This window comes from Falco cherrug, chromosome 6, assembly GCF_023634085.1.
Source record: "Falco cherrug isolate bFalChe1 chromosome 6, bFalChe1.pri, whole genome shotgun sequence".
Lineage (NCBI taxonomy): Eukaryota > Metazoa > Chordata > Aves > Falconiformes > Falconidae > Falco > Falco cherrug.
In genome coordinates this window covers 83,378,003-83,393,457 of record NC_073702.1, presented here as the reverse complement: position 1 = coordinate 83,393,457, position 15,455 = coordinate 83,378,003, and the positions used below count along the sequence as shown (strand labels likewise).

General features: G+C 36.1%; 1 protein-coding gene across 4 annotated transcripts in view; it reads right to left on the bottom strand.

Moving 5' to 3' along the window:
• Positions 1 to 15,455, bottom strand: part of RYR2 (ryanodine receptor 2) — a 434,547-nt gene that overhangs the window by 36,885 nt on the left and 382,207 nt on the right. For all 4 annotated transcript variants that reach the window (XM_055714670.1, XM_055714672.1, XM_055714671.1 and 1 more), the window contains 5 exons: positions 13,056 to 13,129; positions 4,892 to 4,972; positions 3,827 to 3,915; positions 2,143 to 2,271; positions 649 to 753 (listed from right to left, as the gene is read on the bottom strand). In XM_055714670.1, coding sequence (XP_055570645.1) covers positions 649 to 753; positions 2,143 to 2,271; positions 3,827 to 3,915; positions 4,892 to 4,972; positions 13,056 to 13,129 — 478 coding nt within the window. The remainder of the gene's footprint in view (positions 1 to 648; positions 754 to 2,142; positions 2,272 to 3,826; positions 3,916 to 4,891; positions 4,973 to 13,055; positions 13,130 to 15,455) is intronic.

The following is a 15,455-nucleotide window of genomic DNA, read 5'->3' as shown; positions in this document are numbered from 1 at the left end:
AAAGTCAAATTATGTAAAAAACCTAGAATCACAGCATTCAATTAAGAGGTGTAATTCTTCTAAAGGTAAGAAGTTTAAAAATAAACTTTAATAATAGGATTCTTCTGACCTAACTTTAACCCCACTGTGCCGGTCCCCTATGCTATTTCTATCGTTTATGAAATGAGTACTCACATCCAAAAGCAACTCACCCATTTCTTTCTCTGCTAAGAGTAGAAAAGCTTAGATGCACACACGTGTTGAACTAGGATTCACTAATGAGCAGCTAAGGTTCAATGAAGGGCACATCAATGAAGATGGGTCCTCCATAAAAGGCTCGCGTGAAATCGCAGAAAACACTGGGACAAAACTTTGGTAAGAAAGAGAGGAACTGGCTAGTTCTTCTGAATATTGGTGATAAACTTCATTTGCAGCTTGATCTGATCATCGTGCCTGCGGCCAGTAATCCAAATACAGGCCTACTATCCACACTCACTATGATTTTGTAATTTACTCCCTCAACTGTATTTCATCACCTCTGCCTCTTATTTTTCCTCATATTTGCCCTATTAACTGTTGTTATTAATGACTCAAACATAATAACAAGTCTGTTTACGTTTTACAAAAAAGTTAGTAAGATAAAAAAGAAACAGTAAAGCAAAAAAATACCTGAGACAGCTTCATCTGCATGTGGGCAAACACATGAAGAAAACCAACTACAGCATCCCATAGCCTGCTGTGTGCCAGACTTTGCTGATTCCCAGTACACGGCCCCTATTTTTCAGCCAACAAAAATAAAGCAAAGCAGAGTTTATTTCCATGAAACTCAGCTAAACCAGGAAGGAAGATATAAAGGCAGTGCATATCTCTGTCCTTTGGAATATGCTATACAAAATTCAACATATATAGAATTATCTATTTAATAACATCACTGACTGTAAACAATGCCTATTCCTAATAACCATTCTGCCTCTGTTTTAGCCAAGTCACAGTTCACTAATTCAGAACCACACAAAGTATAGCTGCTTGCAACTTTAAACTGCAAATGCTCAAGGGGTACAAATTTTCAAGCTGATTCTTTCCTATGTAGTTCTATAAATCAGGAATAACTTTATAGAAGGTTAATGCAAAACTGGCAAAGGGATTACAGAATCAGACTCCTGATTATTATTTTTTCCCCAGCATTTTCTAGCTGTTGTAGAACACAGTATTAAAGAATATTTTTCCAAAAATTCCAACTTCTGAAAAGCAGGAATACAAAATCTTTTGAAGCCCCAAAGGATAAGAAATAAAATATTTACCAGCTAACAATGTACTTCTGATTTGCAAATAAGTATACACTAAATAGGCATACACACAATTTATTCAGTCCTATTCTATCACATTTCATATTCATGAATTATAAAACACTATTTTCATAATAATTGTTTTCATTTGAATGAAAACAGTATAATAGACAGTCTAATGAGATCCTCTCTAACCTGCTGCTTATATGCAGAAACAAACTGTAATATTGTTGACTGATTTACATGCGGAATTAAGAAATAAATTACACTGAATTCCTAACAAATCATGGAAGAACCGCTACATTGTTATTTTGAAAGAATTGATCCCAATCTCATTTATTGCAGAGTCCACCTCAAGTACATCTCTGTAATTCTCAAATGTAATGTGTGACTTCAGCATTTCAAGCACAGTAGTGATGCCTCAAAACAGCCTTATTCCTGACAGAAAATATAATCTAATATTCTATTGACTAAATAGTAACTGTGTTTTGCATTGACCTTAGTTTCTCAATGGATTAAAAGTGAAGACTTTAAAGTGGGTAAACTGCTGCAGTCTAGGCTAAATTAAAACAAACATACAAGCAAACAAAATACCAAAAAAACCCAAAATCTCTACTGTCTTGCATACAACCAAAGGATGATTATTTACTAGTAACTACAAATTTGACTAAATTGTTAAGGTTCCAAAAGAGCAGTGACAGCTATATGTATTTCAAGACTTCACTTCCTACTGAAATGAATGCACTAAAATATATTGAAGAATAAGTGCATTTGTTATGTTTCTATCTATGTTATATCTAGCTACCTTACATCTTCATGCCAAAAGTATGATTAATTTTCTTTCAAATCTAAAAAAATTCCAATGAAACTAATTTACCTGGATATATTCCGTAAGAGTATTGAAAACTTGTTTTGCAACCTGGATAGCTTTGGAAAAATTTCGTTGTCCTTGTTCATCAATAACATCTTTCCCAGAATAATACCAATAGAAATCACTAATGGATTCCTAAAAAAAAGAGTTGTGAGAAGCACAGAGAAATTATGATTCAAACTGCCTCTAACCTGTTATTCATCAAGAAAAATAACACCAGATAGCATTCTAGCTCTGCAAAGTACTTAATTTTAAATGTCCCCCCAAAAGATTCTCCAGTATTATTTCAAGAATTTTAGTTCTTGAAGAGAACCTCAAGGGAATCAATCAGGAAACAAATAAAATTAAGTAAATATTTTTTAAATAAATAAATAAATAAATCTGTTGGTATCTGCTCTTAGAAATACAACCGTGTGCATTCTGAAGAGGACTCGGTAGTACTACCATGCTGCATGCTGTTTGTTAAACACGCTCTTTTTATACCATGTGCTTGACACCTAGTCAATAGTGGGAGCAAATGTTGCTTTGTGTGCATGACTATTAATTTTTTTCCATCTTCCCCAAAGGCAAGTTTATTAAAGTTTCAACAAAGTAAGCAATGGAATGAAAAACATTATATTGTCCCTACAACTTCTGCAGAACACATAAGGATAAAAAACAACATTGGTAACAGCAGCAACTTAAAAACCACAAATTTTCAAAGCCTGGAATTTTCAGACCCAGTAAATGTATCATTAAAGGGGAAACATAACTAGGTAAATTAAAAAAGAAACATACAAAAAATATCATGCACAGTGATCTTCGGAAATATAAGCATAATAGGTAGAAGTGATTAACATTTATCACAAAATATGTTTTCATGTCTTTCACATGCTCCAATCGGGAAACAAAATAGATTTCTTTTCCTTCCTTTCTACTGGGTTGGGACAATGTAATGTTTTCATACCTAAAGATTAGGGAGATAATTCAGACTAGAGGGTTGAACGGATTTTAATCTAGCCTTCTGCTTTTGTTTTTATTCTTTGGGGTTTTTTTCCTCCTTAGAAAATGATGTGTTGTTCTTATGCTTCGCTTCATGCCACCCCATGACTATCCATACAGCATCCTAGTGTTCAGGCTAAACCAGAACACGGATGAATAAGCAGCTGAAGCTTAACTTGTACTACACAAAACACTTTTGAGTCACAGGGTAGTATCAGTCAACAACCACCTAATGGTGTTCACTGACACAGTTAGCACGTATCTACCTTCTGCCTGCTCTTGGTTAACGGGCTGCACTGCTACCTCGCATGTAATAGCTGAAATCAGCCTTTCACACTTACGTCACTTTGACTCCCACAGTACAAGATAACAACTGTTGAACAACTGTAACCAGTAAAGAATTACAGCCTTTCTCATCAACGTGGGCTACAGCGACCAGAATAAATGTCATGACCAATAAATCTGCTCATCTAATAAAACAGTATTTTCTGATAAGGATGAAGGATGATTTTGCTGTAAAAAGAACTTCTGTGGCAGCAAATCATGTATTGCTGAAGGAAATTCCAGAGAAATAAAGGAAGTCAGAGTTTCACATACAAACTTCTGCGTTCTGATCCAAATAAATTAAATAAATCTTAAAACAACAGTAAGTATTGTATAGTTGCAAGCCATTATTTTCATCTACTCAATTCATATATAATTAACCTACCTGAACTCTTAGTAAGTAATCCACAGTGGAAATGATAATGTTAACAGTTGTGTTGTTACCAGTTTGAGTTCTCAGGTAATTCTGAAAATCTAAAAATTCAAATAGAAGTTTGATTTCAATTTATTTAAGTGTTAAAGACTTACACAACTACTCCTGTTAATTAGTTCTGATTTAACATGATCTAGGAAAGTATAGCTTAAAAGAATGGATTTTTTTAACTTTTTTTCAAAAAATCTTTTAAGAGTTCCAGCATTTTATTGCAGAGATCACATACCAGTGAACTCCTGAAGCCAGAAGCCCAATTATCTGTTTTGTCTACAGAATTTTATCTTGGTCTTATTTTCATCCATTTATGACTACTTTTACACCTCTAGAATTTCATCAATGTCATCAGAATTATACCTAGTATGTATTTTGTTAAGCAAAAGCAAAATTAATTTGCATAACTGTAAAATTCCTGATTACAAAGTCATAAATACATCCAAGAGCTAAAAAAACCTTTTTTTTTCCTTCCCTAATAATGACACAGACAACACAGGGAAATGTACATTAACAATAAAAATATGCTTAATATCATGTATTTGTTTAATTTGGTTTTGCATTTTTAAAATCAGTGCTACTTCTTCAAGAAAGGCATCATCTATGTTGTAATTTCACACACAATTCTAACATTTGTGCCAAAGAGTGCACACCAGAAAGCATACAAATGTCAAAAAACAATAAATATACCTTATATATTTATATATAAATATACAATAAATATATTTTTCCTCTGAACCTTCACTGTCTAGAAGTTATAAACCATGTACCTTTTCCTATCTTTATTTACCTTTCCTACGAGGTCAAGATCCAAAACTCGTTATTTTGAAAACCATTATCTTTTCTAGAAAGTTAAAGCTGATTAAGAAAACTGGCAAAAATAAATATTTTCCTTTCATGTACAGTCTAGCAGCTCTTCCATGATCCATGATATTTTATGAAGGTTGCCAAACCTTCAGCAATGAAGAGCTTTTATCTTTAGTTACCATCACCTTGGCTTAGCTGACTGGCAGCCTGCCCACAAACCTGAATTATGTCCTTCACAAAGCAACTGAAGGAAGCGGAAGAGGTCACAGGTGAACTCATCATCCTGCATCACTTTTTCTCCTGTAGAAAGGCCAGATGGAAGCAGATTATCACAGGCTGCCAAGTACCACCCCACAGCCCCTAAAAAATACCTCCATATTTAATTTTAAGAAAGAGAGAAGGGGAGAGAAAATATATAACCACCAATCTATCTGAAGCACATAGTTGTGCTTGACAGATAGTTATCTGGTTAGAAAATAATAATTATGAAACTTAACTTTTGATTTATAAATATGGCAGCATGAGCTTGGCAACATTTTACAAACAAACCATGATTTACATTCTTGTTTGAGTTTGCTGGGCATGAATGCTGCGTTACACACAAAGGTTAGGTTTGGATTAATTTGGTTCCTATTCATCAACAAACAAATTATTTAAAAATCCAGAAAGAAATTTCATCGAACAGTAATGAAAATAATTTCTCAAATAAACTATTAGATTTTAAAATAATCTAAAATAACCCATGAAATGTACACCTGTGTGCATTCTCAAGAATCATTTAGGCTGAAATATTTGAGGATTTAGTACCTGTCCACTGCTGTAACAAAATGGATGTTGGACATTCGTCTCCCATGACAAAATAAAGCAATTAACTTACGAAGAATTAGAACAAATGCCGATGTGCTTTCTGAATTAGGCCCTTCAGTTCATTTTTTTGGTAAATAGCTAATATCCAAGTGTATAGAGCTTCAAATTATTTTCTTGATTCTTCACAGGAAACAGTATAGTAAAAAGCCTTAATTAACACACCATTATTTCAATTACATCAGGACATACAGTTAACTTTGTACAGTGACACGTGAGGAGGAGAAACAATCGTTCACCCAGGAAAACAACCACAACTGAGGAAAATGGAGAACAGCTAATAAAATGACATAGGAGCACAACAACAGAGGTGTTCAAAACAATAAAGGCCACCTATTGAAAGTACGGAAATTGCCATCTAGGACTTTGGGAAAGTATTTGGAATGTGTATGGCAACAAAACCAGCAGCCATAAAAACCTCTACTTTGTAGGAATACACGTCATTTGAATATGTGGCCAAGTGCTATATGTAGATAACAAAAGGAAAAGAGATAAAAATGTAAGCAAACTGCAAAAGAATTTTTAGGATACTGTTTTTTTTAATGAAGAGATACTTTAGGCTTTTATCTGAACTTCTAAATCTCATGTCTACAAAGAATATTTTTAGTGTGTGAACAGAAGGAAACTAGAGGAATGAGTAAATGAATTAAAAATTAAGGGAAAAAAGCTTTTTTCAAAAAGATGATCGACTAATAATTACATTAACAATTACTGACATACGGTTATATTGGTGAATAACTAATTATAATGTCTACATTTGTAAATTATTATATTATTATAAATACTTTATTACAGCTTGTGCTGGTTTTGGCTGGGACAGAGTTAATTTTCTTCATAGTAGTTAGTACGGGGCTGTTTTGCATTTGTGCTGGAAACAGTGTCGAAGGTTCAGAGATGTCTTCATTACCGCTGAGCACTGTTTGCACAGTCAGGCCTTTTCTGCTCCCCACCCCACCAGCAAGTGGGCTGGGGGGCAGAGGGAGCTGGGAGGGGACACAGCCGGGACAGCTGACCCCAGCTGTGGGGTTAAACCACGACACAGCTGAATTGTAAACACTATTTAGTACAACCTGGAATATATATAAACATGAACATGATCAGTTTAACTGTACATAAAGTCATGAATGATTATGGGTTCAAGCTAATGGACTTTTCAATCCACAGCCTGTGAATTTTGAAGTGAGAATCTTCAATACGTGGTAGGATTAGGACGCAAATGATTTTTGAAAACTAATATTAATATTTTAAAAGTACAGCATTTCAGTTTTCCCTGTTGCTATCAAGACATGATGTTTGGTAATAAGAGCAGGTATCTCTCCAAAGTATATGCCGACACAGTTTCTTGTAACATAGGGAAAGATAAAATGCTATTCCTCCTAACTCCAGCTGTGCATTTACGGTTATGGCAAACAATATACAATTCTTTCTGCAAGAATGAGCTCAATACTATAAATGACACTCCATGACATTGTTCTCCATCCCAGATATAAATACCATATATATAGTTTTTCAGTCACAGAAGACTGAAAATCCTTTCAGCTAATTAAACAATGAAAAATGAACTACTATTTCTGTCAATGCTTATTAACGTATACATACAATATATGCCTGAGAAGGTGAGAAGGCAAAATCAAGAGGTGCCTAGAAATGTATTATTCAACATTACCTGCAGGTTCAGACCTGTAAGATACTTTCATATGTTGCTGGCCATAAGGCCAGTGCATAGAATATCCTTTTTTTTTCTAACTGAACTCCTGTCATGCTTGAAGTTACGCTTGGAGTCACATGCTTTGTTGATCTAGATGAATATTTATATTTTGCAAAAATAAGCATTACAGAAAGGCAAATATTTCGTGGAGCCTGTTTGTGTGTAGCTTGACTGCTAAAGATTGTGATGATTTTAAAAAATAACCTACAAGGAAAATTGCTGACATATCACCATTGGAAAAATTAAGCCCATAGAAGGCCCAATGGCTTATTTCTTGCATATCAAGATATCACTGAATTAAAGCCGTTTGTATTAATAGGTCTACAAAATAAGTTACAGTTTAATATTTTTCCACCTCTATTTTTCTTGCCCTCTTGTGTAAGATTTTTCAGAACAAGAAGGAAAAGAAGTTTCAAGTTAAAATGATTGTACAGATTAATCTATGAAGCAATCTTTTTGCTTTTCATATATCCACTGGAATTTAGGAATTTCTCTGAAATAAATTCCAATTTTAGTATTGGAAGGGTTTGGAAGGGTCTGTTAATTAGCTCCACTGTAAATAAAACACAAAAATAATACAAGTTATTGCAAAATTCTGCAAAATCAGAAGACACTTAGGTACATCATTTCACATATGCTGAAAGGTCTGTACCTTTTAGAAATATTTTTACATATTTTAAAATGAAGCAAAATCCCCTGTGTTTCAAACAGCTTGGTGACACTAAGATTTAAAATAATCCAGGTTTTCAATTTCTACAGCTGATCAAAATCTGACGAAACCCAATGTCAGTATTGACAGGAATTTAGTTGTCAGATGTTACTTCCTGACGGCAAGTGGTACCTCACTGGAAACTACAGAACTGACATACAGATCCATTTCCTTCTATAAAATCTAACAGAACAACCTTTGCTGCTGTGCACACCAATTCATGCCAGTACATACAAAGATTTGCCTAGATAATGTACTTACAAACATACACACTGCATATAGTATGACTTAGGTTGTCATGAAACCATGTTCTTTAGTTTCTGTTGATACGATATATATTCTGGCATATATTTGCTCAGATGTTAAAATGCTGCCATTGCTCATGCTGTGTGTAAATGGTGTGGCTACGCACATGAAGGCTTTAAGCCTGTAGCTTTTGCAAAACTGGTAGCTTGTGTTTGTGATGTATAGAAACAGAAGTATCATGTGTAGGAACTGAAAATAAAATTGAACGAAAAATTAAATACATGTTTTTTTTTCCTTGAAAGTGCATGTATCCAGGTTTAATAATTCTCTCTCCCTCTTCCACCCCCAGTCCTCAGTGGCAAAAGATATGACTTCTATTACTACTCAGAAACAATGTTTTGATGCTACGTATTTACAGAAACATAAAAATCCTTTCAGCTCTCAGAAAGGAACAGGGCTCCTTCTGGGCGGCTGTTAAGCAAAAGCAAAGCTCTCCCATGATAAATCAATTGCATTTATTTTTATCACAAGACCTGGGCAATATTGGGTTGGACTGTGAGTGCTACATGCCTTTGACTTCTCAACAATCCAATTCATATAAGAAAAGCACTTGTTTTCTCACTGAGTGACACAACAATGTCTCTGAACTGAAGCTACTGAAGTTCCATTTTAGATGTAAACACTGATTCAAATACAGTGATATAAAGGTGGAAAACACCCCCTTCAGTGTAGGCTACAGTGGATCATGTGGAATTTAAACATCCACATTAAGTGTGACTAGGTTGGTGAAGGAAAAAAGCATATTTCCTGATTTCACATTATTAATGGCTGAAAACAGCCCTGATCTGTACTGTCATTCTAGCTATTTATTTTATGGCATGTCTACCACTCTCAGTCAACTTAATAGAAAGTCCTTTGAGACCTACTATTACATCAAACTTCATTCTAAAATTATATTTTATTAAAATATACCTTCAGACAATTTACAAAGAAACAAATTAATGTCGTGATACAATATTAAAAGATTTTTAAAAATATATAGCTTTCCTGACAAAAAAAGGAAAGAAAGGTAAAATAATCTAAGCGTGAACTTAACAACTTAATTTTTTTACTTCACATGATACATAAAACAAGTCTCTCCAAAGAGGAAAAACATTGCACTTTCAAGATTTTTGTGACTCACGGTGAAAGAGCATAGAGCATGAATGTGAAATGAAAAATTGAAACCCATTGCAAGATAATATGCATTTCTACATGTCTTTGGTTTTGAAGTCCCTTTTTTTGAAAAGGAAACAGAACAATCAAAACAAAATACATACAGAAGAAACAACATTGAGTACATCACGAAAACAAGTAAGAAACACATTTGCTAAAGAACCATCAATGTTGTTACCAGTGGGGGTTCCAGGGTTTGGAAAGGGAAGGTAGTACCAGTCAGAGGAATATCAGGACAAGGAGCTTACAATGCAGACAGCACAAAGAAACAGTTGGAATAGAGCAATATATCTCACATCCATGTTGACTCAGTACAGGGCTTTCTACCTCTTGCCAAGGTTGACATGGGACCAGAAACAAGCACTGCCCTCGAGGAAAAGCTATTCCCATAATTGTCATCAGCAGTTTTTCTTTGAGTTTGGCAAGAACAGTTTCAGACATAGGGGTTGTAAACTCAATGACAATTATTTATTAATATGCTTCCGCATCAGATTCAGGCGACATGAGAAACAGGCTACAGTGCACATTTTCCATCCCATCATTCCCTTGGGAATCAATAAAGTGATCTTTAATTGAAGAGTAATTACTTATAGAATATCTCCTCTCCCTCAAAAAAGGAATGGGAGAAAACATTTCCACATCTTTGGTACTTCCTTTGTAGTATTCACAGATGGTTATTCACAGGATTGCAAACAGGCATATGATCTCAGGTATCCCATAAAATCTAGATTATTTTGAAACTGTTCACTACAGGAGTTTCCCCACAGACACACTGGCTGGGCTTTCATAATGCTATCAGGTATCAATACCAGTACCTGTACAGCTCTTATGTAAACTACTTTTCAATGAATTGAAAAAGGTGTGCTTCATAATATAAAAATTATTATTATTATTATTATTATTATTATTTGAAGGTAGCAAAATATCTAGAATAACGTAAGCCTGAAAAGGAAAAGTACAGTCTTTTATGGTTTGGCTTTGCTTTGTTCTGTTTTCTTGAATTTTCAATAGCTGGATATTAATACACAAAAAAGATGCTGTTAGCAAATATTATCCCTTTGTGCCAAGAAATCATTGACATAGTGAGTGTGATTACCATAGCTTGACATTGCTGCTGCTCAGTAACAAAGAAAACAAAACCACATGATCCTAAGTGTAGATTTTTGTTAATAGGCCAAATAAAGAATTTCCACTGAGAAAACAAATGGAAATCCAGATCATCCCTCTCCCCAGCATTTGGCTAATGAAAAGACATCTGCTGTGTTTAAGCTTATTGTTTCTACTGAATGGTGCACACATTTTGTATTTTAAATTCTCATTCCTCAGGGTGACAGGAACATCTCATGGCAACTGCTCCCACAGAGCTCTTCCTTTACTTGAAGTAAGGAACCTTTGAGGTATAGGAACCTTAACACATCAAGTAGCTTTCTAAGCAAGGAAGAACCAACCACTTGTAAACATTATTGATTCCTCTACAATTAGTGACGCACCACCTCTTTCTTGTATCAACTCCTGACTGCATTAGATAAACCAAGCCAGTGGCAAGTCCTCTCCTTACTAACCACCCTCAAATCCTCACTGGATCCACCACTGATTTCCTGGGCTTGCACAATCAATGCAGCGATAAAGCCACATTCAATACACAACATAAATACTACAGGAGGACTAGAGCACAAGGCTTTGTGTATGTATAAGTATACTTTTTTTTTTTTTTTTTTAAACATTCATCCATCGCAAATACTGGGCTCATTAAAATGAAAAGAAATAAAAAAAGAACAGAAAAAGAAAAGAGTTTAAAAAAGCTTGCTGCTCTTACATCTAGTGTGCCAGTCACTGTGCAAATCCTGAGAAAGGAAGAACAAAGTGGGGAGAGTTTACACAAAAACCAAGAATTTTGGAATAAACAATTGTAATAATAATAGAAAAGAACCCACTAGTTTAACACTTTTACAGGAACAAAAAATCTAATGGTGTTCAGGAGCTGTACAGTGCTGACACAAAGCTAAGAGCAGGAAAAATAAAGAATAGGCAGTTGTTTTTAATAATTACCACGCTCATGAGTGATGACTGAGGAAAGGAGGACAGGACAATTAGTTCAAAGAAAAAAGAAACAGGGAAAAAAGAAAAAAAAAAAGTTGAGAAATTGTTCTTAGCAAATACAAAATATAGTTAGCATTGGTTTTGGCAAAATTAGTTCTGTTCTAAAGAGACAGATCAAATAAACAGAAAATTAAAAAAATAATCCCTCAAATGAGGAAACACAAAAATACTCTAACATAGGTAGAGTCAATTATGCAGTGTTTAAAGATAGATCTATATCTGCATGCAAAATGAGTCAACTCTAGAAATAAAGGTAGCGGTCAAAATAAAAATGAGCTGATATCTTGATAGTCCATTTCAAAATTCAACATTATGAATAATTAATTTCATTATTTAGTAGTAGAAATTTTGTCCAAAGGAGTAAAACATTGTGCAGAATAATCTTCAGTAAAACATGAAAGTAATGGCCAAAACATTATATGCCAGATAGCTGCAGCATCAGTGCTCAATCCACAATCTTGTGACCAAATTTTATCCACATGGGTTCACTTTATTTTGTTTAGTCATGTAAGTCTAGCAGGATTTGATCTACAATTTAGACAAGAGGGAGCACTTTCGGAAAAGCAGCATTTATGATTGGCCTTGAAGTGAATTTTAATAGTTCATTATTTTGATTTGAGACAAGCAGTTGAATATTCAAGAAATATGCCACATAAAAGAGAGATGTAGTACTACAGGTATGAATCATGAACCCCCAAATGCAACAATGATTACACAGTCAAGCTTTTTTACCTTGTTTTTAAGATAAAAACATGTTAAAAGATTAGATCACTGTAGGATTTAAACATAAAAATGCACTGTAAAAAATACTGAGGGTAAGGGGAGAAAATGTGCTTTGGTAGCTCTATTAAGTCACATGAGAATGAACCTAACGTTTCCAGACAATCACGGTAAGGCAGTAATAGAACTTACTGTCAGACAGAAGAAAGAAATTGACAGTGAACTGACAACACAGAGGGTAGAAAGCCAAATTGGTTCAAAGTCAAAAGTAAAACAAAAATTTTGAAATATGTCCCCAAAGACAAACAGAAAATAATTATTTCAAAGAAAAGGCTTTCCCAGTAGAATTTTTTTCCAAATAGTAGACACAGTTTCCTTGACCTCTTCTATTTGACTTACAGCTTAACTACATTGTCTGTTTTCCATGCAAACAGCCAAAACTGTTTAAGAAATCAGGTGGGAACTCTTGATTTCTTTTTATGCTGAAACTAAGTAGAGACTTCTGAAATATTTTACATGCATAAACACTGCTGTTTGTAACTAGACAAAAATCTCTTTTAAATTTTATATGTAATGCCTTCACTTCTTCATAACAACGGCTAAGAGTCCTCTGAGGCAGTTCTGAAACTCCACACATGCTAGTGATTTACTATCGACAAGCATGGGCTTAGGTAGGCCAATTAAACACAAACCACTCTTAGGAATCATATTTTAGCTTCAGCTTCTAGATATATATTTACAAGGTTCTTTCAAATTCAGCTTGCTTCTGCAAAATGTAAAAGAGAAAAGTTCATGGATCATTTCTGTTAAATCAATAGTACCTGATCCCTCTTCAGTCACCATGCCAAGGCCTTCTGCTTTGTTCTGACGTTCAAATGCATTTAGGTCAAGAACACTGCAATAAGAAAAATGACATTTGTCCTGTAATTAATTAAATATATGCAATATTTCATTCTGTGAAAGACAGAGAAGGATCTGTGATTTCATTAAAGTATATAAGCATACTAGTGTCAGGAAGATATATTTCAGTGGCTTAATATATGTCTGCTACAAGATCACGAAACTCAGCTTTACAGGCTTAACCTGCTTCTGCCCTGCAAATGACAATAGAATTTAGTTCTTTATAATAGACCAAAAAAAGAGGATGTGTTTGCGATATACACTCATTTTAGAGGTTACAAAGAAGCCATATTATTGACAACCTTTATATTATAGCCCAGTTCATAGAACCACGGAATCATAGAATGGTTGGGTTGGAATTAAATCTGGCCAGGGACGTCAAAGGCAAAGGATATTCTAGCTCCACCCCCCCCCTGCCACGGGCAGGGACACCTTCCACTAGACCAGGTTGCTCAAAGCCCCGTCCAGCCTGGCCTTGGACACTGCCAGGGATGGGGCATCCACAGCTTTGCTGGGCAACCTCTTCCAGTGCCTCACCACCCTCACAGTAAAGAATTTCTTTGTAACATCTAATCTAAACTTAACATCATTCAGCTTAAAGCCATTATCCCTTGTCTAAGCACCACATGTCCTTGTGAAAAGTCCCTTCTCCAGCTTTCTTGTAGCCCCCCTTTAAGTACTGGCAGGCTGCTATAAGGACTCCCCAGAGCCTTCCCTTCTCCAGGCTGAAAAACCACAACTCTCTAAACCTGACTTCAGAGGAGAGGTGCTCCAGTCCTCTGATCATCTTTGTGGCCCTCTTTTGAACCCACTCCAACAGGTCCACGTCCTTCTTATGTTGGGGGCTCCAGAGATAAACACAGCAGTCCAGCTAGGTTATTATGAGACCGCAGTAGAGGGGGAGAATCACCTCCTTCAACCTGCTGGCCATATTTTTTTGATGCAGCCCAGGATATGTGGCTTTCTGGGCTGCAAGCGCACATTGCCAGGCCATGTTGAGCTTCTCATCCACCAACACCCCCAAGTCTTTCTCCCCAGGGCTGCTCTCAATCCATGCTCTGCCCAGCTGTATTTGTGCTTAGGATTGCACTGACCCACATGCTGGACCTTGCCCTTGACCTTGTTGAACTTCATGCGTTTCACATGGACCGACCTCTCAAGCCTGTTAAGGTCTACCTGGATGGCATCTCTTCCCTCCAGTGTGTCATTCCATTGTCCATATCACTGACAAAGATGTTGAATTGTGCTTGTCCCAGTACAAACCCCTGAGGAATGCCACTTGTCACTGGTCTCTACTTGGACATCAAACTTTTGACCACAACTCTCTGAGTGCAACCATCCAGCTAATTCCCTATCCACCGAGTCATCCATCCATCAAATCCACATCTCTCTAGTTTAGAGACAAGAATGTTGTGTGGTACAGCACCAAATGCTTTGCACAAGCCCTGGTAGATTATGTCAGTTGCTCTTCCCTCTCCGCCAATGCTGCAACCCTGTAGTAGAAGGCTACCACATTTGTTCAGGCATGATTTGCTCTTAGTGAAGGCACGTTGGCTGTCATCAGTCACCTCCTTATTTTCCATGTGCCTTAGCATAGTTTCCAGGAGGATCTGCTCCATGATCTTGTTGGACACAGAGGTGAGACTGATCAGGCTGTAGTTTCCTGGGTCTTCTTTATTGTCCTTTTTAAAAATGAGGGTTACATTTCTACTTTTCCAGTCAGTGGGTACTTCACCAGACTGAAACAACTTCTCAAATATGATAGACAGTAGCTTAACCACTTTACCTGCCAGTTCCCTTAGGACCTGCAGATGCATCTCATCAGGTCCCATGGACTTGTGCACCTTCAGGTTCCTTAGATGTTCTTGAACGTGATCTTCTCCTACAGTGGGTGGTTATTCATTCTCCCAGCCCCTGCCTTCATCTTCTGCAACTTGTGCAGTGTGGCTGGAGCACTTGCCAGGAAAGACTGCGACAAAAACATCATCGAGTACCTCAGCCTTCTCCTGCATAACCAGGTCTGCCATTTCCCTCTAGAGAGGGCCCACACATTTTCCCTAGTCTTCCTTCTATCACTGACGTACGTATAGAGGCTTTTCTTGTTGCCTTTGACGTCCCTGGCCAGATTTAATTCTACCAGCTTTCCTAACCTAATCCCTGGCTGCTTAGGTAATTTCTCTGTATTCCTCCGAGGCTATCTGTCCTCGCTTCCACCCCCTGTAGGCTTCCTTCTTGCGTTTGATTTTGTCCAGGAGCTCCTTGTTCACCCATGTGATTCATCCATCCAAGCAGCAAGGTCCATTAAGAAACTATGTCATTAT